Source organism: Pyrus communis, chromosome 12 (genome assembly GCF_041283825.1).
Source record: "Pyrus communis isolate YQ-2024b chromosome 12, ASM4128382v1, whole genome shotgun sequence".
Taxonomy (NCBI): domain Eukaryota; kingdom Viridiplantae; phylum Streptophyta; class Magnoliopsida; order Rosales; family Rosaceae; genus Pyrus; species Pyrus communis.
Window position 1 is genome coordinate 23,267,240 of NC_142576.1, and position 26,974 is coordinate 23,294,213.

Below are 26,974 nucleotides of genomic sequence, written 5' to 3' on the forward strand. Positions count from 1 at the left end.
TTGAAAATCCGTTACCCGATTGATATGGTTATGGATAATCCCCGATGGTTAATTTGCTTTTATGGATATGGTAAATTTTTGTGGTTATGGGGATGGATATAGCATTTCCGTCCCCAAACCAAACCGTTGCTATTCCTATTTGGCATATAGAGTAAGTTATTAAGAAATTGTCACGTTGACACGAATAATGTTGAAATAACCGTATCAAACTTTAATATCTTGGTAATGCAAGTGTCCATGATCTTTCTTCTTTCAATTTTTTCATTTTACATTGAAGGAGATGAAGCGATACGAAAGGAAGTGCCTTCCCTTAACAACTCGGGTGTCACTAGGGAACGAAACAGCCAAATATAAATAAGAAATGTGTACAATTCTTTTGTTGGTAAAGATAAATTACGCAAAATTGGATAGACTGCGGACGAAAAACTTCTATAAACATGGAAATCTGACAGTAGACTAAATCAATCACATGCAGCTATGTTGTAACTGAAAACTAAACTACTCTACTTCAATGGGTTTGACATTTGGCAAAGCTCTTTTTTATTTTAATACATTCAATATTATCTACACTAAGGAGTGGGGGAGTGAGCTAAATCTTGAATTCGTCTTTGACGAGAATCGTATCTAAGACCGCTCACTTATAAATGAAAAAGAATATCATTGGACCGTAGTATTAAATGACTTGGCAAAGCTCATTTAGGTAAGTTGTATACTCCACCCACGCTCAGCAAGTGTCTTGTTCACCCGCCTAGCAGCCTCGGCAGTGTATATCTCCAACGCTGGGACATCTACTCAAAAAAAAAAAAAAGAGGAATTTCGAAAACCTCATATTAGAGAGCTGCTTAGATCCCTTCTTTTCTCATTTACTAACTGAAAAAGGTAAGGAACTGATGTTTGGTGACTTAAATATTCTTTACGGGTGAATGGTCGAACAGCTCCTCGTTCCCGCAGAGAGTTCTGGAAGTCTGCGAACTTCCATGTAAAGTGTTCCCCACCAATCACATGAACAGGTTTGCTGAAGCGAACATGACAAACTCTTGGAACACATGAATTGACTACAGGAATTATTTATTACACAGCTATGAATAATTAAGTTGGCCCTCGTCATTCATCATACTTAGAACATACTGGTACTAAAAGCCTCACTCAACATACTGACTGAATCAGCGGTAATGACAAAAGCATCGGCGCAGGCTAGATGGCCCATATGTGGATTGCGACCTAGCAGTATTACATATAACATAACATTTCACTTTCGAGCATTTATAGGTGCATAAGATCCGAAGAATATGATAACTAAGTACCTTCACCATCCCAAATGTAGACTTTGGGATTAGTACTGAGTTCTTTCCTCAAAACTCTGGACACCTGTTCGGTAGTTCTCCCAGAGAAGATATTCTCACACTTCCGCAGCTCCAAAGAACATTCTAAAGATCTGCATCATATGAACAGTTTCCTATGAAAAGAATATGGATGCAGGACTATTTGATTATCTCCTCAATGCAAAACTAGAAGGGAGAAACAACTTTGAACAATGCAAAAGAAGAGGGGACCAATATGTAATTCCAACAAACAAATTAACTCTGGCATGTAATAGAACACAGTAAAAGATAATGACATAGCAAAACCAGCACCTTATAAGTCTGCAATGTCAGGATTTATGATTATCGATTCCTGCATCAACAATAATGAAAATTACAGAAATGCATCAAAAGCATTTCATCATAAAAACGACAATATTAAATCATAGCAGTTTTTTAGCTGCATAAACTTACCTTAAGGGCCTCCGGTATTAACCACAAGCAAAGGTTTGGGAAGTGGTGCCAATGCAGCATGCCAGACAGAAGCAGCACTCGTAAGTGCAGCAAAATCAGGAATGGTATCCCGACGAGATGCAACCACCAGCAACGGGCCATCTCTAGACAGACAAGAAAGCATGCATATAAATCTTTTACCAAAAAAGAAATTACTGAACAAAAATAAAAATTACCCTGCATTTGAAATAATATCATACATGTTGTATGAGCTTGTGAGGATGATGAAGCGCAAGCAACGTACCACCGTTGGCAACTAATAGAACTTGACAAAAGGTTCAAATTTCTAGATTCAATTACGAAAACCCGGAAAAGAAGTAGCCACACACATACTTGTCGAATGTTCGACGAGCCATTTCTGCAATCTGCTTTGCATCAGCTTCCGGCATATCAGATGAGAGGCCTGAGCTAGCACCATTTTCAGCAGAAACAGCCATCAGTTCAACTATTTTTCCTTCAACCTATCAATGCACGTGGGGCTTACTTGAAATCCACCAGGACCCCAACATGCATGACAGAAATGACAGTAGAAATGAAATCCTCAACTTACATGAAAGCCACTCGTTAATTCCTCCTTTTGGTCGACTAACACGCTGCATAATCATCATTAATCAACCATTAAAGTTAAAAACCAACCAAAAAATCCTCAATTAATATGCTCAAAACCAGATTAAAATTAAATAAGAACAGAAACCCAGTACCAATATCAACAGATTTTTCAAATTTTCACAAAAAGATTGAAACTTTGATTAAAATTAAACAAGAACAGAAACCCAAGGCTTAAACCACAAATTCGAAAAGTACAACGCCGTAAATGTAAAAGGGCAAAATGGGAAATTTAATGTAGAAATGTGGCAGAATCTGAACCATTGATTTGTTTGAACGGTGTCGATCAAAAGTTTTGCAGGAAATATCTGGCAGAGGATCTAATCCGCTTGATTTCCCAAAGGGATTTATTTGAAGCCTTCCGCTCAGAGTCTCTGAGAATCTTCGAGTCAGAAAGATGTGGGCAAGCAAAGAGGGAGGGCCGCCGGAGGTCACTCTAGAAACCACCATTGGCAACTTCACCGTCGAGGTAAATTCTCTTTCTTCCCAAGCTTTCTCTTCAACTTTCTTTCACTTTCTCAGTAACCAAACAGAAAATTCAATCCATAAAGTTTGCATCTTTGACATTAATTGTGTATTCTAATCGTTAAAAATCATAGCTTTACTACAAGCACGCGCCAAGGACTTGCAGAAACTTCATCGAGCTCGCTCGCAGGGGGTATTACGACAATGTCAAATTCCACAGAATCATCAAGGTTTCATATGTTCTGCTTTTGTATTTTATATAAATATTGTTTATATATATATATATATATATATATATAGAATTTAGTGATGATTGAATTGGAATTGGTGTAGGATTTCATAGTGCAAGGTGGTGATCCCACTGGGACAGGAAGGGGTGGAGAATCCATTTATGGGTAAAAAAAATTTCCCCTTGAATTTATCCATTGTGTATTGAGTTTTGTTTTGTTTTTTTTTTTTTTTTTTTTTTTTTTTTTTAACCTCCCAATTTTAATTATATTTGAGAAACATAGTGAAGAACTTGTTTTGTATAATGGATTTCAGGGGAAAGTTTGAGGATGAGATAAAACAAGAGTTGAAGCATACTGGAGCTGGCATCTTATCGATGGCGAATGCTGGTCCAAATACAAATGGAAGCCAGTTCTTTATCACGTTGGCACCGTGCCCGTCACTGGACGGTAATATAATGTTTACTCATAATGTTTGGACTGTTTTATGATTTATCAAACTAGTTGGAATCGTTTTTTCTTATTATGTACTATCTATGCAGTATTTGACCTTTCGTTTTACTTAATCTGCATAAAACTGATCCTTAGCAGTAAACGTTTTTGGCGTTCTCATGGGTACATATCTTTGCATACAATGTCATTAGGTGCACATGTAAGTGGGATAAGAAACAAGACTTCAGTTCATTGCTCTGTGACCTATGGAAATGTCTGGAGACTGAAAAACAGTTCTTGCCATAATATTATTTCTTTGTGATATTTCTATGAGCATTTTACGATCTGACATGCACACACAATCTGGAGATAGTTATGTGTATTGGGCTGTTTTTGTGTACAGGAACCTTTAAGCAACAGATGACTTTGATAATCTATACCATCACTGTTAGGATTCTGTTTGAGCTATAAATTGACCTCTTTATGACAGTATTCCATCCTTTTAGCATAAATACTGTTTACTTGGATTTATTTGTTTGTTCCCGTTGAGTTATCTTTAACAAAACTTAATGACCAGTGTGAGAGCAGGGAAGGCTCTCTTTCATCAGTACAATTTCATGCAGTGAAAATTTGCCTTCCACTGATGGTAATTTGCCTGATGTTTCTGCTTTCATTCAGGAAAGCACACAATATTTGGAAGGATCTGCACAGGAATGGAGTTCATCAAAAGACTTGGCAGTGTCCAAACTGATAATACTGATAGGTATGCCTTCTCTCAGTTGTATTTCTTGATATTTGACACAGATAAATGGCCTTCCACTGTTCGCAGTTTTCCTGCTAATGGTTGGTCACACTGCCGGATCCTCTACCAAACCGAAAAAATTAAGATTCTGAGTTTGAAACTTTAGACTGTAACTTGGTAACTATTTTGGTCTTGGAGAAGCAAATTATCATGATGACGTCCTAAGATTATCTTCTGATATGAATTTCAATATTTTTTTAATAAATGTTTCCGGCTCATGTGACATAGTAAGCTAAGCTACAATGTCTCATAAAATCTGCGAGAGGAATCTCTTATGGTATGAGTTAAACTTCTTTTGGAACTGAAGGAAGAAAAAGAGATGTCAAGCAATGATGTCTTATGTTTGAGCAAGTTAAGCCGTTGACTATTTTCTTTTTTGGATACATAAATGTGGACTCAAATTTGTTATACTATGTTTTCAGTCATAGGAGCATGTGGTAAATCTGGTTGTGATTTTGGATATAGGCAATCATAGGTAGATATGTCGAACAGTTTAAATCGATTGCCTCAATTCTCCAGATAGTTTGGAAATGATGCTAAATTATTGAATATTGTCAATTTTTAACAGTACCAATTGTAAGAGTGTCTTTTTCACTTGGAAAAATGTTGTGGAGAAGTGATAAATAAGTGATTAGTTAGAAACTTAGATTATCTTCCCGAATGTGATCTAACATATTAAGAGATTTTAGGTTTAGTTTTGTAAGTGATTATAGCACCTTGTCATACTTAGATTTGTAACTTTTGCAATTAATCGCCTATGATCACCGGTCTGTAAGTTTTATTTCATCGTTGTGCCCTTGTAATACACTTCTTTAGGAGACTTAAGTTTGCATGATTTGTTCAAAACCTGATCTGACGTGATTTTGTTCGTAATACAGGCCGGTGCATGATGTGAAGATACTACGAACATCTGTCAAAGATTAGACATCTTCTTTGTTCGAGAGCTTGATGAAGACGTGCCTTGGATCTACCAGGGTGATCAAATTGCAAAGCTTCTGTTAACGATAAAGTCATAGAGCTTCAACAAGTTGGATATTTTGTATCGACGGATAACAATGTTGGCTGGTCGGTGTATTTCAGTCATGCAGGGATACTAATGGTGAAAAGGGGGAGTGATTGTTCACTAGACTGAACCCTTATATTTGGCACCTAACACAATTTGATTAGTAGTTCTTCTCTTTTAAGAATTCTCTCCCCCGACTTGTACAAGGCGGGAGCGCTCAAATAAACATCGTCATCACCAACTAGCATTTTTCTCTTCTCAATGTTGAAAGATGTCCCAAAATTCGTATCCTCGATTCCCCCATTGATGAAATGATTCACTTTCTTCCAATCCCATGCTCGAAATATAAATAACAATCCTTACGGTAATTGCATTGATTTAGAGAAGTGATTTTCTCGCTTCCCTTTTCAGCCTCGCAGTCCATTTTTCTAGCCTTCGAACGGAATAATAAAATGAGAATCAAAGAACATAAACAAGAGAGTGAATGGAGAGGGACAAGGAGAAAGCAGAAGTGTAAGCGTTAATATGCATCATTTGTGACACACACACAGGTAGTGCAGGTGTTTGCACAATGCAAATGGAACTACGTATTTTGTTTCAAGACTCCCTTACTCTTGAGTCTATCAGAAGATTATACTAGTATCAGAAGAGCGGGTAAATCTTATTACACGAAGAACAAACATTCTGCGAATCATAGCGTCGAGACATGCTAAGCTTTACACACAAAATCCATCTATAAACTGGTTGATTAAATCGTAGAACTATGAGAGAGAAGGCACGATTCAACTGTTAACCAAACCAGGAAATGACTAGGTAATCTGACATGCCAACTATGCTGTTTAAAAATCATACAAGCAAAACCTACAAAATTAGGAAAAAGGTTCTCTTACAATTTACAAACCACAATTATATAGTCGGGAAAATTTGCAGACAGCTAACTAAGAAGCTCATAGCATCACCTCTTTCTTTCATGGGTCAAGCATAGAAAGACGTATTTCTTGCGCAGAATAATATCGACTCCGAATGCTGCCAAGCAGTTGTTTCCCAAAAAAATGTGATCCTGGGCAGGTAAACATAGTGCTTCCACCGTTACAACCGGACTCAATTCCACTATAGGCAGATCAAATCACCCAGAACAGCAATATGGCTTTGTACTCCGTACCAACGCCTCAGGTATGTACCCATCAGACTCCATTCTCTTCACAACTGGAGGGGTTAAGCACAGGCGGTGGAAGAGGACCAAATCCATTAGTCTTGATAGATACAGGAGGGCCTTCTCTTGGTGTTGTAATACTTGTTGGATCACAGACTCCAGCAGCTGGATCTTCAGCGATTACTTCCTCTTGTAGCATTTCCATTTGCCGTTGTGATGGCACATCACCTTTGCAGTAACTGTGCCACATGCTCCTGTATGCCGACTCCAGCCCTAAGGTAAACTTTGGTCCGTCACAGACAGGCGACCCGGCCATAAGGTCCCGGAGACCCATTCTCAAATTCGAAAGCGCTGTGATGTCAGAGGCCAGCTGCACTGCCAACTGGACATATTCATCCTCACTTTGAGCAATCAGATTTCCCAACCCTGTATTTAGTCCACTTTAATCGGTTAGGTTCTATCAGCGGTAAAACAATGATCAATCATTAACAAGAACACACATGCAGAATGACTGTAAGATGTGCACATCTAGGAAATATTATTGGGGGTCAGCAAGAATAGCACGCAGCGTGCAAATTTTTTTTGAACTGAATAGCATACAAATTGGCATTGCATAGAGCTTTAGTAGGCCTGACGTCATTTGCCAAGTCATATTGCATGCAATTCAGAGCATGTCCACTGATGTCAATAGCTTTTGAGCGAGCATGCCGACAGATGCCAACAAGTGCCAACAAATGCCAAGAGCATGTCAACTGATGTCAATAGCTTTTAAGTAAGCATGCCGACATATGCAAACGAGTGCCAACAAATGCCAAGTGAGCCTATCGATAGATGCCCATGGCAACGCATACAAAAGGCATGATGGTAGCAGCTACCCTGCCCAAGGCCCATAAAGACAATTCGAAGTGCAGTTGGAGGGGCAGCGCCCAGCTCTTCCATGGAGGATTTCTGAGCTTGTGGGGGTCAGCAGACCCACCTTGCCCCAAGGTGGATCCGCCCCTGTGCACATCCATCAAAAGTCCAATATTGAAGGAATTTATTTTTAAACTGGTGCATCTCTACCTAGTCAAGTTTGGAGAATGTTTACGAAGATTGTGCCTGTCACAGTGAGAATTGATCTCAGGTGTCCTAGAGTTTGTGACACATATTCTCTCTTCTTAGTCATATAGGAGATATAAACCAAAATATGCAACCAACAATAAGGCAAATAAAGAAAAAGGTCTCTTCAGAGCAACCATGCATGGTACTTGGTACACCAGAAAGACATTGATTAAAAAAGGAGGAAAAGAAACACTTACCAACTTTGCTGAGAATACTAACACCAACGTTGTGTGCATGTACTGAACCAGCCATAGTAACACACGGGACTCCCATGTATAAGGATTCACATGTTGTGGTTGTTCCAGCATATGGAAAAGTATCCAAACTACATATAGAGAATATAAATTCGGTTAGAACCTCGAAACAAGATCTAACAGTAACAAGTGAAACCCCTCCTAAAATGTGCTGCCAACAGGTCAGAATCCAGTAAAACTTTATTGCATGCATATTAGAAGTTCTGGAATGGTTCTCTAATTTCTACAAAGCATCACAAGTTGCTCTATTCACATTATGGTCAGGTCAACTTAATTGTTTTTTGTTCTTTCTTTAACTTATTTTCAGATTGACTATAAAAAAATAGATTAATTGATCTTTACTAGTCAAGATCAAGTTTCTTGTTTGCCTGAGTAAAATTACTTCATACGCTCATTTTTGTTTGACTACACAATAATTCAAGAATCCAGAGGAAATGAGCCCACACATGGGAAAATTGCTCCCCTTGATCATCCAAGCGAGATAAATAGACAAGAAATATAAACAAACTTTGACAGTAGTAACACTATTGTCCTTCCAAATGTAAGAAAAAATATCTCCAATTTACCTAATGTCCATGAGAGAATAGGCTTGCATATGATCGTAGTTGAGTAAAATTAGAGGCAGCAGATCAACACGTAGAGGTTCCAACCCCAGCTGCTCCAATGTTGAAAGAAATCTCTCTCTCACACTATCACAACTAAAAGGCTTACACTTCACCACAAGGCGAGAATTCGGAATTGCAGAAAGAATTCTTGCCCAAACTTGTAGCACTTTTGGAGTGATCTAATAAGAGAGGAGAAAAGAGTAGTGAGAAAAAACATTATACAAATGTAATCCTTTTTCCAGTAAGAAACAAGATTTTTATAATATGATACGTAATAAGATTGCTTATAGCTTTAGCTATATGCTTGATTACCAAGAGAAAAAAAGAAACCTAAATAATACCTTCGCCAGATTATTAAAGCTACCAAAAGTAACAAAGCCATTGGAAAGAGCAGGAGTGGGCATAACAGGCCCTGCCTCAGGGGAGGGTGTGTAACAAAGAAAGCAATCGGGTAATCGAACCAACTCCTCAACATGCCTGACCAAAAACAAAAAGACAGTTACTAAAAATGTACCAGTACTACCTACTCTCTATCAGATACTCATCCTTGAATCCAGAAGAAAAAGAGCAATTATCATAGGAGTAAATAGTACTAGACTTACTTCTGCTTTGAATCAGGAGGATCGGCCAGAGAATCTGTGATTCTATAATCAATTGCCGGCAAACCAGTTGTGTTTGGGTAGCCAATCCAGGTCACCTGTAAATCCAGCAATAGAAGGTTAGCCACTTAAAGAAAACAATACCGTAAACAGTGAGTGAGGCACATGAAAATGAAAGGAACAAATTTAACGGGAGGCGTCATTTTCAGACTGAAAAGGAATATATTAGGCTTCAATATATAAAGCATCTCACAATGCTTTGAAAGTTGCCCAATAAACAGGAAAATCACAAATGCCTGTTCTAGGATAAAGATTTATCTTGAACTTCCTCAACTTTCAGATTTGCTGAAACCAAAAGGAAAAAAAATCTAGATTTGCAACATATTATAAAATATATTGTATATTATACTGTAAGACTATAAGATTAAAAGTCAACAAAGAAAGAAACACAGAAAACAAGAACACGTTTAAAGCCAACTGCCTGAGAAAAGATAGAACACCTTTCAACATACCTGAACAGGTGAGGGCCTGCATGCCATTGTTCCCAATTTATTGTTTGCTGTATGGCCAGTAAGTTCCACCAAGATATCAACCTTATCTTCTCTAATAATGCTTGCAACCTTCTTTTCATCAATCCCATATATATCTCTCCAAATCCCACCCTTTTTCAAGACTTTCTCCCGAAACCTAATAGTCTTGGCATCTGCCTGTGACATTATATAAAAGTCAATTCCAAATTGTGTGTGGGATAAAATATCTCATACAGTATTTGATCTTAAAGACAACTACAAGTTATTAACTTTATAACAGCATGAAATTAAATATATAAAAAAAATACTTTCGAGAGAACATGTGACTTACAACCAACTGAGAATTAACTAAGCAATTTTTGACAAATCCTAGGATAGTGGGTCTATTTGGTTAGGCAACAGCCAGACAGGGAAGAAATGAAGACAGGAGACGAGGAAAACAAAAATAAGTATATGTTACGATGACAAGTTCTCATTAAACATATGGTTTTAGAAAATATGTTATAACGAGAACTGAAAGCAGAGAGTATAATTCTGGCCAAAGCTGCAAATGAAAAAGTTAAGACACGGTCTATAGGAAGCACAACTTTAAACGTAAAATGGACAACGAACATGGATGAAAGTAAAAATAAAATGAAGAAAATCAATACCTTCACTACTGCAGAATACACAACCACCTTGTACTTTGTGTATTCATGGTGGGCAAGCGGAGCTTCTATGAAATATGAAACAGAATGAGTAAAATAATCAGGAGACACATATCCAATCACGAGGGGTCGTTCTGGATCTTTTGGATTGTCCCATGAAGTGTACTGTGGATATAACCTCATAAAGCGCCTACCCCAGTCCCTGCATGTAAATAAATTCAACTGAGCATCAACAAATCTATAACTCCCGATTTCAAGGTTAAACACTGCCGTGAAATTGGCAAGAAGAACATAAAAAAGAATATATAAACACCAATAAGAAGACTGCAATGGTCACTAACACTAGACAAAACATTTATAAAGTATCTTTATTATAAAGGTAATGTTAATTTAAAAAAAAAAAATAGCTATAAAACTATGAGACTAGGCTATAGCTTCAAAATGTATCAATGTTTTTATTTATAGTCAATTTCTTTTCTTTTTATATGAAGCTTATTACATTCACTGAATAAGAGAGGAGGCAAAGTAATCATGTAAAGTTAAAGAGGAATTAGTTGAGACCTGTGAGCGACAAAAAGTTTATCATCATGTCCTTCATTTATGTAGTTCATCGCAAGCAATCGATTCTGCAAGAAAAATGGTCAGGCATGTAGAGATTAAAACAAATACTTCCAAAGACTTTCTTTAGTAGGAGACATCAGGAAGCAGCTACAATTAAAAAGTAAACACTCATTTAGCTGCTTCCTCAAACTACAACCAAGATATCTTTATATGTTACAGAATTTCATTGATGATCGCTTTAAAAAGAAAGTTCTTGTAAGAAACCATGGAAGAAGAAATGACGGTGCAGGAGCTCAGGGGAAAATCAATATACCATAACCTTCAAGGAATTGGCAAGAAAAAGTGACATGTTCAATGAAAATCTTAAGATAAGAACAACTTTCCACACGTGGTACTCATGCAAGTTCTAATAAATTAATAATCATAAAAGATATGTCAAATATCAAGTGATGAACAAGAGCTAAGGTTTCAAATTCACCAACTAGCAGCTCTAACAAATACAAACCCTACTTAGCTACAGGAAATATATTAGCCAAGCTATCAAGTTTAGGCACCACCAGTCGTTATAAAGAATAAAAAATCAACATGCTAGATGTTACAGGTATAACCCACAACAGCATGAAAAAAAAAAAAAAAAAAAGCTTTGCACTCTTGTGAGTAAATCCCATGAGAGTCTAGAGTATTAATACCTGGCCTGCGTTTCGGGAATCAGGATCTATTTTGAGGCATTCCTCATATGCACCAATAGCGAGCGTAATATTTCCAGCATCTCGGTATAGTACCCCTGTACTTAAATGATAAAGAAAAATGAATATAGAAAAAAATTCAAACAAAAAATAATTATAGCAAAATGAAACATAATCCACCACAACGGAACAAGTAGTTCTAGATTCTGTTTATGAAATATCACTTGCAGTCACAGGACCTTTCCCCATTTCCTTAAATTAGATGAGTAGGAAACATTGATTTCAATATGGGCTCTCTCAAAATAGGAATTTGGCATTATCTCTTAAGTATAAGAATTCTTACTTTCATAGACTGCACCTTTTGAAAGATCATGTGCTCTTTAACAAAATAAATACATATAGTATTTATTCGAATTTTATATTAAGATGTACTTGAATTCCATCAATCACTTCAAAACATAAGATCCAAAGACTACAGTAAGAGAAAAAAAGAGAGCGACCTAAGTTGTTGTATGCTTCTGCATATGTGGGATTTGCAATTATAGCTTTGTCAATCATGTTTGCAGCAGCATCCATTTTACCCTGCCAATAGCAAAGAGGGCAGTCAGCAACTGCTTGATGTATAGACATTCTAGAGTCTGACACATTAAAGGGTTTGAAATTCAACCTGAACAGTGTAGACAACACCAAGATTGTTCAGCGATTGTGAGAAGTTTGGTTTGATTGACAAAGCCATCTGCAAATTGATAATAAATGGGATGATGGTAATGTCATTCAATCAGTATTTTAGAAGGGATAAAAGAAAGAATGTTTTTGTACAAGTATCAAAAATTGCCTGATAACACTCTACTGCTTTATCAAGGTTGTCTCGATCTTTGTATATCACTCCCAAATTATTGCATGCTTCTGCACAATGGGGATTGAAGTGGAAAGCAAGTTCATAGAACACAATTGCCTGCATAAATAAAAATTGATTACCCAAACAATGTAGAACTGACTAAACCATAAAGAAAACACATCCAAATACGAGTTCCCCCTTACAGAAAAACACTCACCATGTCAAACTTAAGCATTTCACCATAAGCAACCCCAAGATTGTACATAGCATCAGCATAATGCCAGTTATAATACAAAGCCTTCTTGTAATAGGATATGCCTTGATCAATGTCTCCTTCCAATTTAACCTAAATAGACATGTTGCTGAATCCAAAATCAGATGTAGAAAATTGGAAATTCATAATGAGAAAATAGAAATATAAAAATTTCAAGAAAATAAGCTAGTGGTGTTATCATCTTCACAAAACAAAAATAGATAGACCGAACAGATGACAAAAGATTCTAGAGAACAAAAACATTTGGGCTCATTGCAGCCAATACTTAGCACATCATGTTTATCTCACACAAAGTAACTCCAACTCAGGTTTGACCACAAATATTTCTTCATGGATGTTACTGATTAAGTTAATTTAGTAAAAAGAGAGTCAATTAAAAATGTTTAAGGAAATGTATGACGAGATCACCAGAGTCTAGACACCCTTTTCAGTCATGGAAATTTAAGCAACCACAACTATGGATAAATGAAATTTATGAGCAACAAATAAAGCATTTCTGCATTTTAAACAGTATTCTCTTTAAATAGAAACACTAAAAGGTTAGGACTTCTATACACTCTGTTGAAAAAATGCTTCAATGATTTTCACCATTTAATATCTCTTTTATCTATGTCAGATACGGATAATTAGTGCTCATCGAGAAAATAATATGCATAGTTAAAAGTTTACAACCTATGTCCATGGTGTGAGTATATCTTGGGATTGGCAAACCTAATTTGTCTTACCGAACGGATTTATCATTCAGGATTGATTAAATTCATTTCGGTGCACATTTCTTTTGGTGTAATCATAGCACAAAAATGTCAGGGAGCACCTAGTGACAAGGAAAGTGCAACGAATTCGACACTGCCTCTAGGACACAAATTTTCTTTGGACCAAAGCACAATAAACAAAATCGTCCACTTCTTAATCAAACCCCCCGACAAAACAATGATGAACACAGAGTAAAAATTAGGTAGCAAAACCAAAATGGAAGTTTTATAGGAAAACATGTAAGAGTAATGTAGTCGATTATAACAAACCAACATATCAATAAGGGAAGAATCCAAAATGAAAAAAGAGAACAAAATATCACCTTTGTTCCTAAATCTGTCAATGCTATTGCCATATTATTCTTTGCAATCTCAAAGTTTGGCGAAACAGCAAGACACCTGGTAAAGCATAGCAACCAACCAAGAAACGCATCAGCATAGATCATCAAACAGATTTACAGTTATATATATGCAAGCCCCAACTTAGTTATATATATGCAAGCCCCAACTTAGACTGACAAGAAGAATGCAAACAGTGGACTACCTCTCGTAGCAAGCAATAGCAGACTCCAAGTCACCACGATTCTTGTAAATGACACCCATGTTGCAATATGCTTCAGCATACATCGGCCTCTCCAATGCAGCCCTCTCATAGCAAGTAAGGGCCATGTCAAATTGCATCATTTCGGAGTAGACAACACCAAGGTTATAATATGCAGGCTGCATTTCCAGAGTGAGGTAAGAAAGAATACAAATTTGTAAGAACAGTAAACAAGAAAAATAAAGGTTAAAAAGGGGGAAGGAGAATATTAAATTACAGCATAGTGCGGATCTGTCTTCAAAGCTTCATAATACTTCTGCAGTCCCTCTTGAGTATTTCCGGAAAGCTTTAAGCTTGTTCCAAGATCGGTTAATACAATGGCTTGGCATTCCGCAGCGGGTTTATAGGATTGATCTGCTTTTAGAGCTTTTTGATAAGACTGTTCCAAGAAAAATTGAATAGTAACTGGTAAAATTTCATAACTTCAATCATAAATAATCAATCATCTAAGCACAAAAAAGTAGTAGAAAACAGATCAAGAGAAATACTGTTTCTTTTCTTTTCCATAAAAATAGAAAGTTAAGTAACAGGATCATGCCTCGGCAGCTTCCCTTAGACGGCCCTCGTCTTTGTACAAAATTCCACAATGTGTGTGAGCGCATGCATTCTGCGGGTCCAACCTGATGGCTTCTGCGAAACTGTCAAAAGCAAGCCTTCCCATATTCTTCATCTGCAAGCATATTCCTTTTCCAATATGAGCCTCCACGTTTCCGGGATCTTTCTCCAACACAGTCTCGTAAAGACTTAGAGCATCAGAAAACTTGTTCCTCGAACGAAGAATGTTGGCATAAGAATGAGCATCTTTCACTTCAAACACTTTCCCTGCCGGAACTCCAACAACCATAGAACCACTGGTACTAGGAGAAGGCTGCGAACTATCCAAGAATCCATTCTCTCCAGCCGGCTCTCCATTTGTCACATTATCAACATCTTTCTCCGTCCATGCCATTTGCGTATCGATAAAAGCTCCCTCTTTTTTGGAACAAAACCAACCTACAAAAAAATTCGACATAAACATTCAGTTCTAACAGCAAACTTGAAATTCAAAATTTCACATAAGCCAATCAAAAACCCAAAACATTGAAAATTCAGTACAATTCTGACTTGGACAAAGGCTCGAGAAATTGACTCTCACAACTAAGTTAGATAGCCATGTAGCAGCATTACCATCAAAACAAGTCCCTGCAAAACCTAATTACCTATTCTAAACACCCCCATTAATCACAATTCCAAACCCTAGTTAAATTAGGTCGATCACAGTCAGCCACTCCACTGAAACCACACGATCATTGACTAATCAACCAAACCCCAACACACCGAGATCACGTACCGATAAAAAGACATGATTTTTTACAACATAAACACGATATTAAACTGAAAACAGGGGATTAAGGAAGAAGTAAAACGAGAGGGAAAAATAAATAAATGGAAAACTGGGAAATTTGAAGCGTACAGTTGGAGCCGGAGGAGCTCCCTGCTGTGCCGAAACAGAGCGAGAAATGGCAGGGATCAACGGCTGAGATTAGGCCACGGCTATGGCGTCCGCCGAAGCCAACTCAGAGCTCCATGGTAAATGGCCACTTGTAGCTAGAGAGAGAGAGAGAGGAGAGAGAGAAAGAGAGTGGGGTTTTTACCGTTTTACGGTAAAAAGTAGAGAGACCCTGCGTCGGCCTCTCGGGCTCTCTTCAGACACAGAGGTCGAATTGACTGTGTCTCAGAAAACCCAGGAGGAGGAGGAGGAGGGAGAGGGGGGAGAGAGAGTGTGTGTGCCGTTAATCACAACGTTTGTGAGTGTCTTTGCATTTAACCCTGTTTTTTCTCGGTATTTGCATTTATGCCACTGCGCTAAAAGCGAGTCTTGAGACCGCGCAAAACGCAAGCGACTCGGCGACTCGGCGACTCGGCGTGTGAATTACGGGCAGTGTCATTGTCGGCAAGCCCCAAAAAGCCCTGGACGGAATGAGATCTTTGGCTTTCTTCCATTGTGGCCAATGTGATCTGGCTCCACAGGGCATATTTGGTGTTTTACATATTAATTCTGATAAAGTATTTATAAAGAAAAATGAAACATGAGCGGATAAAGAAAATAAAAGAAAGTTACGTTACAAGATATATTTGTCTTAAAAATAAGTAAAATTCATTGAAACAATGTATCAAACAATCGACACTCGCTTCTGTTAGCAATGTGATTAGTAATACAACACACAAATTAGGATCATAATGGTTTTGTTTGAAAAAAAAAAATCAAAAAATTCTTCAAAATCTTGTTAAGGTGGATTGGGTGAGCTTGACTACTCTTGTCCACTGTGGGCAATGTGCTCCGGGTGTAGGGGTATAATTGCCTATTGGTATTTTCCCCTTTACTCCACCAAATATTATCATAAATAAAGAAAAAAAGAAATCTTAGTGAATAAAGAAAACAAACGTTACGTGTGAATGAAAAAAACGATAAGTGACGTAGATTGTCAAACACATATTTATCTTTAAAAAAACGAAATCAGATGAAATGAAACAGTAACGTATGCATATCACGTTTGTGTACGAGACATTAAATCATTGTAATAGAAGTGTGGTATGCATGCATGTCAGTAACGTGATTCATAATGTGATGTACGAGTAAAGGTTGAATGGTATTATTCGGAGAAAAAAAAAATGAAAGAAACAAATCTTCTAAATGTTTCACATGCAACTATACTGTTCAGTCGCTATTTTTCTCCTAATCAATATCCTTTGCGGTGATAGAATTGATAGCGGAGTAAGTGACCTTCGGTAAAATGGGAATCATGTGATGATGTTACTACAAATTGCATACCTCTCGACTAGACTCAAGCCTAATATATCGATATTGTCATCTCGATGGATCGTGACCATTACGGGTTTAGAAATGTTAAACGTGTGTTGACGGCTATCGCTGGTACAACTCTTCAAAACTTTGCCATTTTATATAAGCATGTGCCTAATTCGTTGTGTATATGTTTGATCTCACATTTAAAACTTAGTCAAAGAAATTGAATTGTTAGGTCGTTCTTAGATATTTTACAGGCACTTCGGAATATAAAACATTGAGAATCAGATCAAGGTGGATGATGCCAATATGCTGTAGGGTCATGCAAAATCAATGTGTGTCTCAATATCAAACAGTCGTCAGCAAGCAAATTCAATCAATCTTAATGTTGAAAGTTGGGTGCTGAGGAAAAGAAAACATGCATCAATGTGCTTCTCCCGACCCACCAGGTTCTCTTCGCCAATGTGATTTCACATTATTGGGCATGTTGTATGGAACCATTTGATTTGAGGAGTAGGAAAATGATATAATAGAGACACACCCCAAAAAGAAGAGAGAGAAGAAAAGGATGCCATTCAATGGGAAGTTGAGAGATTAAATAATAAGAGTTGTGTTTGTATTAGTCGCTCAAAAGAGATTGTTTTTTATCATTTCTCAAAATAGTGGGCAACTCCCAGCCAATGATGCAAGTGTGATTTGAATTATTCTATTTTTTTTTTTCATACTTTCATCGTTCACTAAATTATGACAACTCCCACCTCTTGTTTATATTTGCCTTTTGATCATTTTCAATTTGTTTGATCCAACAGTCAAAATTTGTGAGGTGTGCGTGGAACGTAAAAAGTGGTGTGTGAATAACACCACCCTAACAAAAAATGGGGCATCATTTTGCAAACGGACTGTTTAATTCTTTTGAGTTATAAAAAGAAGAATGATTTATGCACATTACAAGGCTTTCTTAAAACTAAAAAATTGAAGGTCTCGGGTTCGAAACCCGCTGCTGGTTTGGAAGCCAGACTTGTGGCCAGGGGGAGGCTGAAATGCCTCTGTAAGTCTCTCTGGAATGAGTGGATAACCGTGGCATACCACCATTGTTCTCTTTTTTAAAGATTTTTTTTTTATGCACATTAATTTTTCACTTCCGGCACATTTTCTCTTAGTTTTATTCTTTGATTCTCCTTTAATTTGATTAATAAAATGACTGGAAAAAAAGAAGAAAAAAAAAAGGTTTGCATGAGGTGAAAAAACATATGTAGAAATCGCTTCTCTTATAATATTTTCTAACTTCAAATGTTATTGATAGCTATTTTAACCCGATACAGAACAAAAAGGTTTCTTCATGAGTAGCAAACTAACTTGGTGAAGTCACTAGCTAATCTAGCACAGAGGGGAGAGAATTTAATATAAAACACAAAAAGATAGCTCTTACTATTATCGAACTCTTTATAATTCTTTCCTCAAAATTAATAAAATATTCAAAATTTATTAAAATAGTCAATGTTCTTGGAGATACTAAATTAAACTCATTAACCAAAATAATTTTCAAAGTCTATTCACTAGCAAGTTATAAATAAATAAAAAAATGAAAGGGTTACTTAGAAATACTAGTTTGGAAGTGTCTTTAAATGATAAAAGTACTTTTGGAATTAATCCTTAATGAAAATGAAAGTGAATCTTGGAAAAATATAAAGTGTTTATTGTCTGAATAAGGAATCGTTCATTCTCTTTATCATGAACAATAAATCTTGTAAGCAAAAAATAATTCAATTTGGTGATTGTTTAGTCATCTATATGTGTTAAACCAAATTAATCAATCGATAACAAATAACATCTCATGATGAACCATCTATTTGTTTGATGCATATGAATGGCTAAAAAATCACCAAGTTGAATAATTTTTTGCATAATGATATTCAGATGATAATAAAGAGAATGAACGGTTCAAATTATGATGTTCGGATAGTAAAAGTTCGTTAATCGTGAGTGGGGGGATCAGGGTGGATACAAGCATTATCCTTGTATATATTGTCTAAGACCATCACTAGTGGTTGGGATAAAGCTTAAAATTAAGCTCTAGACATCCCTAAACCATCTCTAATAATTGGGCTAAAATAAACTTTGGATTGAAAATAATTCTTTGGGCTAGATTCTCTCAAGAATTAAGTGGGTTAATTATGGAACACACCAAACCATCCGTAATGCGTGTGGGCTACGCGACTAAAGCCTAAGGTCCCAAACAATTCACCACAAGCCAGATAGAAGAAGCATGGCGGGTCCTATGCAAACAGGCTCGTCAGCCACATGCCAACGGCTCTTTGTGAGCTGGGGTTGGGGGGTTTATCCGACCGTCGAAATAATATGACTGTTGGTTGATCCAATGATCATGGTTTAAATATTTTTTTTATTTTTATTTATAATTCAAGGTTATGATCAAACGGAATCAAATTTAACGGCAAAATTAGACTTGACGGTCCAAAATTAAGTCTAACAACTAAACAATTTAAAAAAAAAATTATTTGAATCAAATTTTACTCAAAAACTCTATAAATACCTATGTATTTATTCAAACATCTAAAAAAATTCACTTTCCCAACTTAACCACTTTTACAATCTAATCGGTGCTGTGAAGAATTTTTTTTTGCAGTGAATTTATCAGATTGTTCAATAACGAATGATTACATGAGTATACTATTCATATTACATGAACACACTACTAAGATAAGAAGCATTAGTGGCAATCAAATTTGCCCCTAAAACTTCAATTAGTGGTGGAAAATTAGCTACAAGCACCTCTAAAAGAATGAGGGGCGGATGATATTTTTGCCCCTTCAAATTGCGTCACAAATGCTAATTAGGGATGGAAAAGACCTTGCACCGCCCTAATATCACTCAAGGCACGTCAGCTTGCTGATTGACAATTAATTAATTCTTAATGAATAATATTAGGTAGATTAACTTTTTAGACTAATTTTTTAAGAGAAATTTTATTTGAATCCATTTAACCACTTTCCACATCCAGCTTACTCTTTGCACCTATATTATTTTTAATTAAACTATTAATATCTCTTTAAACTTAAATTTATTACCTAAACTACCCTCACAAACCCAATTCAATATGTAATTTATCTTTACACCCATTTGAAAATAAAAAACCAAAAGCAAAGCATTCTCTCCTCTAGGGCTGGAAAAAAAAAATCCCAAAAATCCTGAACCGTATTAAAAAAATCCTGATCCCAAACCAAAAAAATCCCGAAAATTTTGGTACCAATCCCAAACCGATATATATATATATATAATTTAATCAGCCAAGCCGTTCCTCTGGGCAATAACCATCTTTCTTCACTACCTTTTCCATTGTTTATTCTTTCTTTGTCTGCCATCTTCACAGATTTCACTAACCATTCATTTCTTTATTTTTTATTTCTTGATAACATTAGCACTCCCATAGAGGTGCAGACAACCACCTTCTCTCTTTCCCTCCACCGACTCCCTCAAATGCAGGAGCAAGCCCAAGACCTCTAAATGTTTTCTCGATCTTCAAAAGCAGCCACACCCACAACCTACTTTTCCCAAAACATCATACCTATTCCAGCCTTCTTTTGAGGAACCCAATCGTTCTTCCAAGACATTAGATCCATCGCTGCAAAGTAGAGTAGCCCCTATGGAGATTTCGTTCGGCAATACATGGAAAAGCTCACACATCGACGAAGATCGGTAGTTGATTCTGTTCAATGTATTAAGCGATAATATCTTGGAATATTATTGTTTCCTTTATTATAGGAATAGATTGATTTGTGTAATCCTTGTATAAGTAGACTTCCTAGAATAACCTATTGCGTATTGTATAAAGCTTGTACTTCTTGTGAAGAAAATCAATATATGAAAATATCTTCAATACTTCTCACGGCTTAAACCCTAGAACCCTGCAAACCCTAGCAGGTCCATATTTTAACATGGTATCAGAGCACCGTTTCTGGTGACTCTGAATACCCCACCTTCAACGCTTCCGCACCACAACCAACAACATCGTCATCATGAGTGATTCAGGAACCAACACAAAACCATTAGAGATGGCTGCTGATCTCTCGAACCCGTTCTTATTACACCCCTTTGATCAACCTGGGAACATCTTGGTCTCCAAAACCCTTCAAGGAGACAACTACAACACATGGAGCTGTGCTATGCGCATCAGTCTAAGTGCTAAGAACAAGCTAGGTTTGGTCGATGGCACCATTGACTCACCCGCTGAAACAGATAAACAATTTGCATTATGGCAACGATGCAATGACATGGTCCTCGCGTGGATCCTGAATTCTGTGCATGAAGACATTGCAAGCAGCGTCTCCTACTACACATCAGCAGTAGATGTGTGGGCTGACTTGCGTGATCATTTCTCTCAAGGGAACGATTCACGTGTTTATCAAATTAAGAGAGAAATTGTTGAACATAGACAGGAGCAACAATCGATCTCAATCTACTACACAAAACTAAAGACATTATGGGATGAATTGACGTCCTATCATGAGCCCTCAACATGCACTTGTGGGGGTTTGAAGAAGATCAATGAACTTGATGAAAAGGAAAGAGTGATGCAGTTCCTCATGGGATTAAACGAGTCCTATGCCGTAGTCCGGGGACAAATCTTGTTGATGCAGCCACTTCCCGACACTCGAAAGGCATACTCTCTTGTTTTACAACAAGAGAAGCAAGTGGAGGTATCTCTCACTCGTCATAACAACAGTTTGCATGCTATGCATTTGACAAGCCATAGGGAATCTGCTGCACAACGAGGTAATTCCTCTATTAAATGCTCATATTGTGATAAAAAATATCATACCGTAGATCGATGTTTTTATCTCCATGGCTTTCCACTGGGGCACAAATACCATGGCAAAAAGATGATCCCTCCTAACAAGAAGAAACATGCGGCTAATCAAATAAAGACTGGCAATGAAGTCGCCACAGTCACAGACCAACATCATCGTGAAACCAGCGGTGACAGCCCCAAGTTCACTCCTGAAGAGTACAACCAAATCATGGCCATGCTCAAGAAAAACAACTTGGATGGTAATCCTCCCCACCATTTTGCAAACGCCACAGGTACTCTCACACCTCTGTCTCATATGTCAGGAGCCTTACCACAGAAAACTCTATATTGGATCATTGATAGTGGGGCAACGGATCATATATCCCCTTCACCTCACTTGCTTCACAAGAAATCCATGTGTGATTATGTACAAATGCCGAATGGGGGAAAGGCCATTATAGAATCTGTTGGTTCCGTCCAAGCCACTCCTCTTATTAAACTTGATGATGTGTTACATGTTCCAAATTTTCAAGTTTATTTGTTATCCATTAGCAAACTCACTGAGTCTCTACAATGCATAGTGATCTTCTTTCCTACCTTTTGTGTGATACAGGACATGGCTACGAGGAGGACGATTGGCCTGGGCAAGCGATATAATGGGCTCTATTACTTGTCGTCAACACAAAATCCTCATCTAGCTCACAATGTCAACCGTCATTCAAACCTTTGGCACCGACGCTTAGGACATCCCTCCACCGGTCCCCTACAACTTTTGACCAAGCAAGTTCCAACTATTATGTTTGATTCTAGTCATTTGTGTGACATTTGTCCCCTTGCTAAACAAACTCGTTTGTCTTTTCCGTCAAGTTTTATTTCATCTCAAGCACCTTTTGATTTAATACATTGTGATATTTGGGGACCTCATCGAGTCAATTCTCATTCGGGGGCTAGATATTTTTTGACTATTGTTGATGATTATTCACGATTTACTTGGATCCATCTTATGCGTTTAAAATCTAAAACACAAGGGTTGTTACGTTCTTTTATTGCTTGGGTTCAAACACAATTCAATCGCATGATCAAAACGATTAGGGCAGATAATGGGGCTGAATTCCTTTCTTTACGTTCCTTTTTTGATAGCAAGGGTATTGTGTTTCACACTTCTTGTCCTTCTACTCCCCAACAAAATGGGGTCGTTGAAAGAAAACATCGCCATCTTTTAAATGTTGGGCGAGCACTTCGTTTTCAAGCCAATTTACCATTAATTTTTTGGGGGGAAAGTGTTCAAACGGCATGTTATTTAATCAATCGCTTACCAACACCACTCCTTCATCACAAAACCCCATTTGAACTTTTACATTGTACACTTCCAGATTTTCATCATTTGCGTGTGTTTGGTTGCTTATGCTATGCCACGAATCTTACTCCCACACACAAATTTGATCAACGTGCTCAGAAATGCATATTTGTTGGATATCCTCTTGGTCAAAAGGGGTACCGTGTGTATGACCTCACTACCCACAAATTTTCCACCTCCCGTGATGTGGTCTTTCATGAGGACACCTTTCCTTTTTCTTCCCAACCACCAGATCACCAACCTGATAGTATTGTTCTCCCCCTTCCCCTTGATACTACCCTTAACTCTCCTTTAACACCTCCACAAGACACACCACAAGACGCACCACCTACCCTTGCCACCACCCCTTCCCCGGACACTCTCATTACCAAGCCTGCCCCTTCACCTATTCCCCTTGCAACTCGCCACTCCAATCGTCCTTCCAAACCCTCTGTGCGACTTCAGGGCTACCATTTATATCATGTACACTCTCTTGCTCCCAGTGCCACCTCCTCTTCCATGTCAGGTACACATTACCCTTTATCTCATTATGTCTCTTATGCTCATCTTTCTTCTTCACACCGTTCCTTTGCTTGTGCCATTTCCACCATTGTCGAACCCACTACTTTTGAGCAAGCCAACAGTGATCCTGCCTGGCAAGCCGCCATGCAATCTGAACTTTTAGCCTTGGAACAAAATCAGACTTGGACTCTCACTCGTCTCCCTCCCGGTCATCGAGCTATTGGTTGCAAATGGGTTTACAAGGTCAAGTATCATTCAGATGGGTCTGTCGAGCGTTATAAAGCTCGCCTGGTTGCCAAGGGTTTTACACAACGTGAAGGTATCGATTACAAAGAGACTTTCGCCCCCGTTGCCAAACTTATTACCGTCCGCTGTCTTTTAGCCGTGGCGTCTATTCGTCGTTGGTCTCTCCACCAAATGGATGTTCAAAATGCCTTCCTCCATGGCGACCTTGGGGAAGAAGTCTATATGCAACTACCTCCCGGTCTTCGTCGTCAGGGGGAGCACAATGTATGCCGACTCAACAGTCACTTTACGGGCTTAAACAAGCCTCTCGAAGCTGGTTTCACAAATTTTCCACTGCCATACACCAAGCTGGATATCAACAATCCAAGGCTGATTATTCCTTGTTCACCAAGGTACGTGATCACTCATTCACAGCTATACTAATCTACGTCGATGACATGATCATCACAGGCAACGATGAAGAGGCCATTCGTGAACTCAAACAGTTCTTTCACACTCAGTTTCGAATCAAGGATCTGGGACCATTGAAATACTTTCTCGGCGTAGAGGTGGCTCGGTCTTCTCAAGGTATTTCTATCTCGCAACGGAAATACACGCTTGACATTCTTGATGAAGCCGGCTTACTGGGTGCCAAACCCGCAAAATTTCCCATGGAGGAAAATTTGAAGCTATCTCCAACGGAAGGGCAAGTTCTTCATGATGCCTCGAAGTATAGGAGGCTTATTGGTAAACTCATTTACCTCACGATCACTAGACTGGAAATTTCATATGCAGTTCATGTACTCAGCCAATACATGCAACAACCGAGAAAACCACATTTAGATGCAGTTCATCGTCTCTTGCGATACTTAAAAGGGGCACCTGGACAAGGACTTCTATTTCCTTCAAAGGGGGACCTAATCTTGGCTGGATATTGTGACGCTGATTGGGCTCGATGTTCAATTACAAGGAGATCTGTTACGGGTTATTGCATATTCCTTGGAGGAGCATTGGTATCTTGGAAGACTAAGAAACAAACCATCGTTTCTCGATCTTCAGCAGAAGCGGAGTATCGTGCCATGGCATCTGCGACGTGTGAGCTTACATGGATGAAATATTTGTTGGCTGACTTACGAGTTGATCATCGTGTGCTAGCAAAACTGCATTGTGACAATCAAGCGACTCTTCATATAGCAGCCAATCCCGTGTTCCACGAGCGTACCAAACATATAGAGATCGATTGCCATGTCGTTCGTGAATGTATTCAATCAGGGGTTATCACGACGGCTTACGTTCGTATTGGAGCACAGTTAGCTGATATATTTACCAAGCCGCTTGGACAAGGGATGTTTCACTCATTACTTGGCAAGATGGGTGTGATTGACATTCACATTCCACCTTGAGGGGGAGTATTAAGCGATAATATCTTGGAATATTATTGTTTCCTTTATTATAGGAATAGATTGATTTGTGTAATCCTTGTATAAGTAGACTTCCTAGAATAACCTATTGCGTATTGTATAAAGCTTGTACTTCTTGTGAAGAAAAGCAATATATGAAAATATCTTCAATACTTCTCACGGCTTAAACCCTAGAACCCTGCAAACCCTAGCAGGTCCATATTTTAACACAATGCACTTCTCAAAGCCCTCCAACTCCTGAAGGCAACAAAGTCAAGCCCAAGAATGAGGGGGATGGAGATAGGTTGGGGAGATTGACAAATATGGGATGTGTGGGCCGTGTGGCAGTGTAGGCTGGCAAGGAAGGTGGGAGGTCGATGAATCCCTAACCATACCAAAATTCTAAAAAAATTTCGTGAATCCCGAAATTTAGGAATATCGAAATTTCAAATCGGTTTTGGTTTCTAAAACTTTGTCCCGAAAAAAATCGGTTTGGAATTTAGGATCCCATTTTCAGTTTAGGATCCCATACCGAACCAGCCCTACTCCCCTCAGACGTTACTTCCTTCCAACAGTTGTTTTTGATAGAGTTTCCATCATCCTCTACAGTGTTGCTCTCGATAAATTCCAGGTTGCTTTGCGCCAAGTATGTGTGTGTGTGTTTGTGTATTTGCACTTTCCATTAAGAAATAACTGCAGGCAATCAAATAATTCATTTATGGGAAAACGTATATTTGACATTTGATGGCATGAAGTAATTTGCAGTAGCATGAAACAAAATAATAAGAGGTAGGAGAGAAGTAGCATTTCTAGCATTCTGGTCTTGAATCATGAGTTTTGGAGAAATAAGCTGCAAAGATTGTTCTTCTTCCATTATGCTGCGAAAGGTTTTGAAATCATAAAAATTAAATGCAATTCGGACTAAAACTATGAAAGATTGAATGATATGTACCTCAGTGGAATTGATACACTAAGTTAAACAAATTGTACTTGTTTGAAATAAAAAAAACTCGTAAGTAACAAAAATACATGACAAGCACTTCGAAGGAAGATAGAAAATCTAGTTAAGAGCAACTCTATTTGGTGAGAAAAATTATTGTTCATTTAGATATTGTCATTTTTGGTGAAAGAGAAAGAAGCATGAACATAAACATAAAAATTGTATTGCTGATCAATTTTTTAATAACATGATTTGTACTGTGTGGTATCATTTTCTGTTAGGGTTTGCTTATAGATGTAGGTTTATTGATAAATCCTATTTTTATTGTTAATTGTATCTTGTACTTAGTAGTAATTATGCAATAGGATAATATTGACATTTCATATTTAAAATTTAAGTTTGGTGTATAAAGATGTTATATCAGTTTAAATAAAATTTCTCATTTTTTAATCCATGTAATGCGTCATCGATAAGAAATAAACACGTTAATAAATACTTAAAATAATAATATAATCATTAACAACCATATCTAATGGTCTATAAAATTTGGTATAAATAGATGGTTTCACTATCATTTGATTCATTTCCCATTCTTAATTATGCTCCGCCCTTCCTATATGTCAAACAAGAAGGCTGTTACTTTCGCGCTTTCCTTGTTTTCCGTAATAAAACGAATAAGAATGAATATTCTTACCTGCCAGAGCCTCTGAGATGGAACGGAAGGATGAAGAAAGCATGGACGAAGAAATGGAAGCAAGGAAGTGAGAGAGAAGCTATGAGAAGTGGTGTTGGCAGTGAGGACAAGAAGAAGAGTTGCCGTTGACTTTAGTGGGTGGCTGCTGGCGTTACCTGGGTTGGGATTTTGGCACAATTAAGGACTAGCTAGTTTAGAATTGTTCTACTTTAAAAAAAAAAACTGTTTATGCTGTATTGTGAGAAGAAACAACTATAAAATAAAGCAGTCGAGTATTTGATAAACTATTTTGTAAAAATATTTTCAACAAAAAAC

At 37.6% G+C, this 26,974-nt stretch overlaps 3 protein-coding genes across 3 annotated transcripts; 2 read left to right on the top strand and 1 right to left on the bottom strand.

Moving 5' to 3' along the window:
• Positions 1–2,744: 2,744 nt before the first annotated feature.
• On the top strand, positions 2,745–5,591 carry LOC137744081 (peptidyl-prolyl cis-trans isomerase CYP18-2). Its single transcript, XM_068483943.2, has 6 exons — positions 2,745–2,889; positions 3,020–3,115; positions 3,219–3,280; positions 3,429–3,562; positions 4,223–4,307; positions 5,225–5,591. Exons 1-6 carry the CDS (start codon positions 2,818–2,820, stop codon positions 5,268–5,270), a joined length of 495 nt encoding a protein of 164 aa, XP_068340044.1. The 5' UTR covers positions 2,745–2,817; the 3' UTR covers positions 5,271–5,591.
• Positions 5,592–5,986: 395 nt separating this feature from the next.
• LOC137744080 (putative UDP-N-acetylglucosamine--peptide N-acetylglucosaminyltransferase SPINDLY) lies at positions 5,987–15,739 on the bottom strand. The gene is made up of 18 exons (XM_068483942.2): positions 15,404–15,739; positions 14,489–14,943; positions 14,168–14,329; positions 13,894–14,069; positions 13,673–13,748; positions 12,541–12,669; positions 12,321–12,440; positions 12,153–12,221; positions 11,986–12,067; positions 11,489–11,583; positions 10,800–10,864; positions 10,242–10,440; positions 9,574–9,768; positions 9,065–9,159; positions 8,804–8,939; positions 8,424–8,641; positions 7,801–7,928; positions 5,987–6,928 (listed from the first exon to the last, which is right to left on the bottom strand). The coding sequence occupies exons 2-18, from the start codon at positions 14,897–14,899 to the stop codon at positions 6,534–6,536; spliced, it is 2,751 nt and encodes a 916-aa protein (XP_068340043.2). The 5' UTR covers positions 14,900–14,943; positions 15,404–15,739; the 3' UTR covers positions 5,987–6,533.
• Positions 15,740–21,024: 5,285 nt separating this feature from the next.
• LOC148692532 (uncharacterized) lies at positions 21,025–22,212 on the top strand. The gene is made up of 2 exons (XM_088681440.1): positions 21,025–21,835; positions 22,156–22,212. Exons 1-2 carry the CDS (start codon positions 21,025–21,027, stop codon positions 22,197–22,199), a joined length of 855 nt encoding a protein of 284 aa, XP_088537566.1. The 3' UTR covers positions 22,200–22,212.
• Positions 22,213–26,974: the final 4,762 nt, after the last annotated feature.

Excerpts from the sequence above, each read along its gene's own strand:
- LOC137744081 (XM_068483943.2), top strand. The coding sequence starts at position 2,818 with ATGTGGGCAAGCAAAGAGGGAGGGCCGCCGGAGGTCACTCTAGAAACC. Across the intron at positions 3,116-3,218 it reads AATTCCACAGAATCATCAAG|GATTTCATAGTGCAAGGTGG; the intron begins GTTTCATATGTT and ends GAATTGGTGTAG. Across the intron at positions 3,563-4,222 it reads ACCGTGCCCGTCACTGGACG|GAAAGCACACAATATTTGGA; the intron begins GTAATATAATGT and ends GCTTTCATTCAG.
- LOC148692532 (XM_088681440.1), top strand. The coding sequence starts at position 21,025 with ATGGTCCTCGCGTGGATCCTGAATTCTGTGCATGAAGACATTGCAAGC. Across the intron at positions 21,836-22,155 it reads CCATTTTGCAAACGCCACAG|GACATGGCTACGAGGAGGAC; the intron begins GTACTCTCACAC and ends TGTGTGATACAG.
- LOC137744080 (XM_068483942.2), bottom strand. The coding sequence starts at position 14,899 with ATGGCATGGACGGAGAAAGATGTTGATAATGTGACAAATGGAGAGCCG. Across the intron at positions 14,070-14,167 it reads AGACAGATCCGCACTATGCT|CCTGCATATTATAACCTTGG; the intron begins GTAATTTAATAT and ends CTGGAAATGCAG. Across the intron at positions 8,940-9,064 it reads CCTCCTGATTCAAAGCAGAA|GCATGTTGAGGAGTTGGTTC; the intron begins GTAAGTCTAGTA and ends GTTTTTGGTCAG.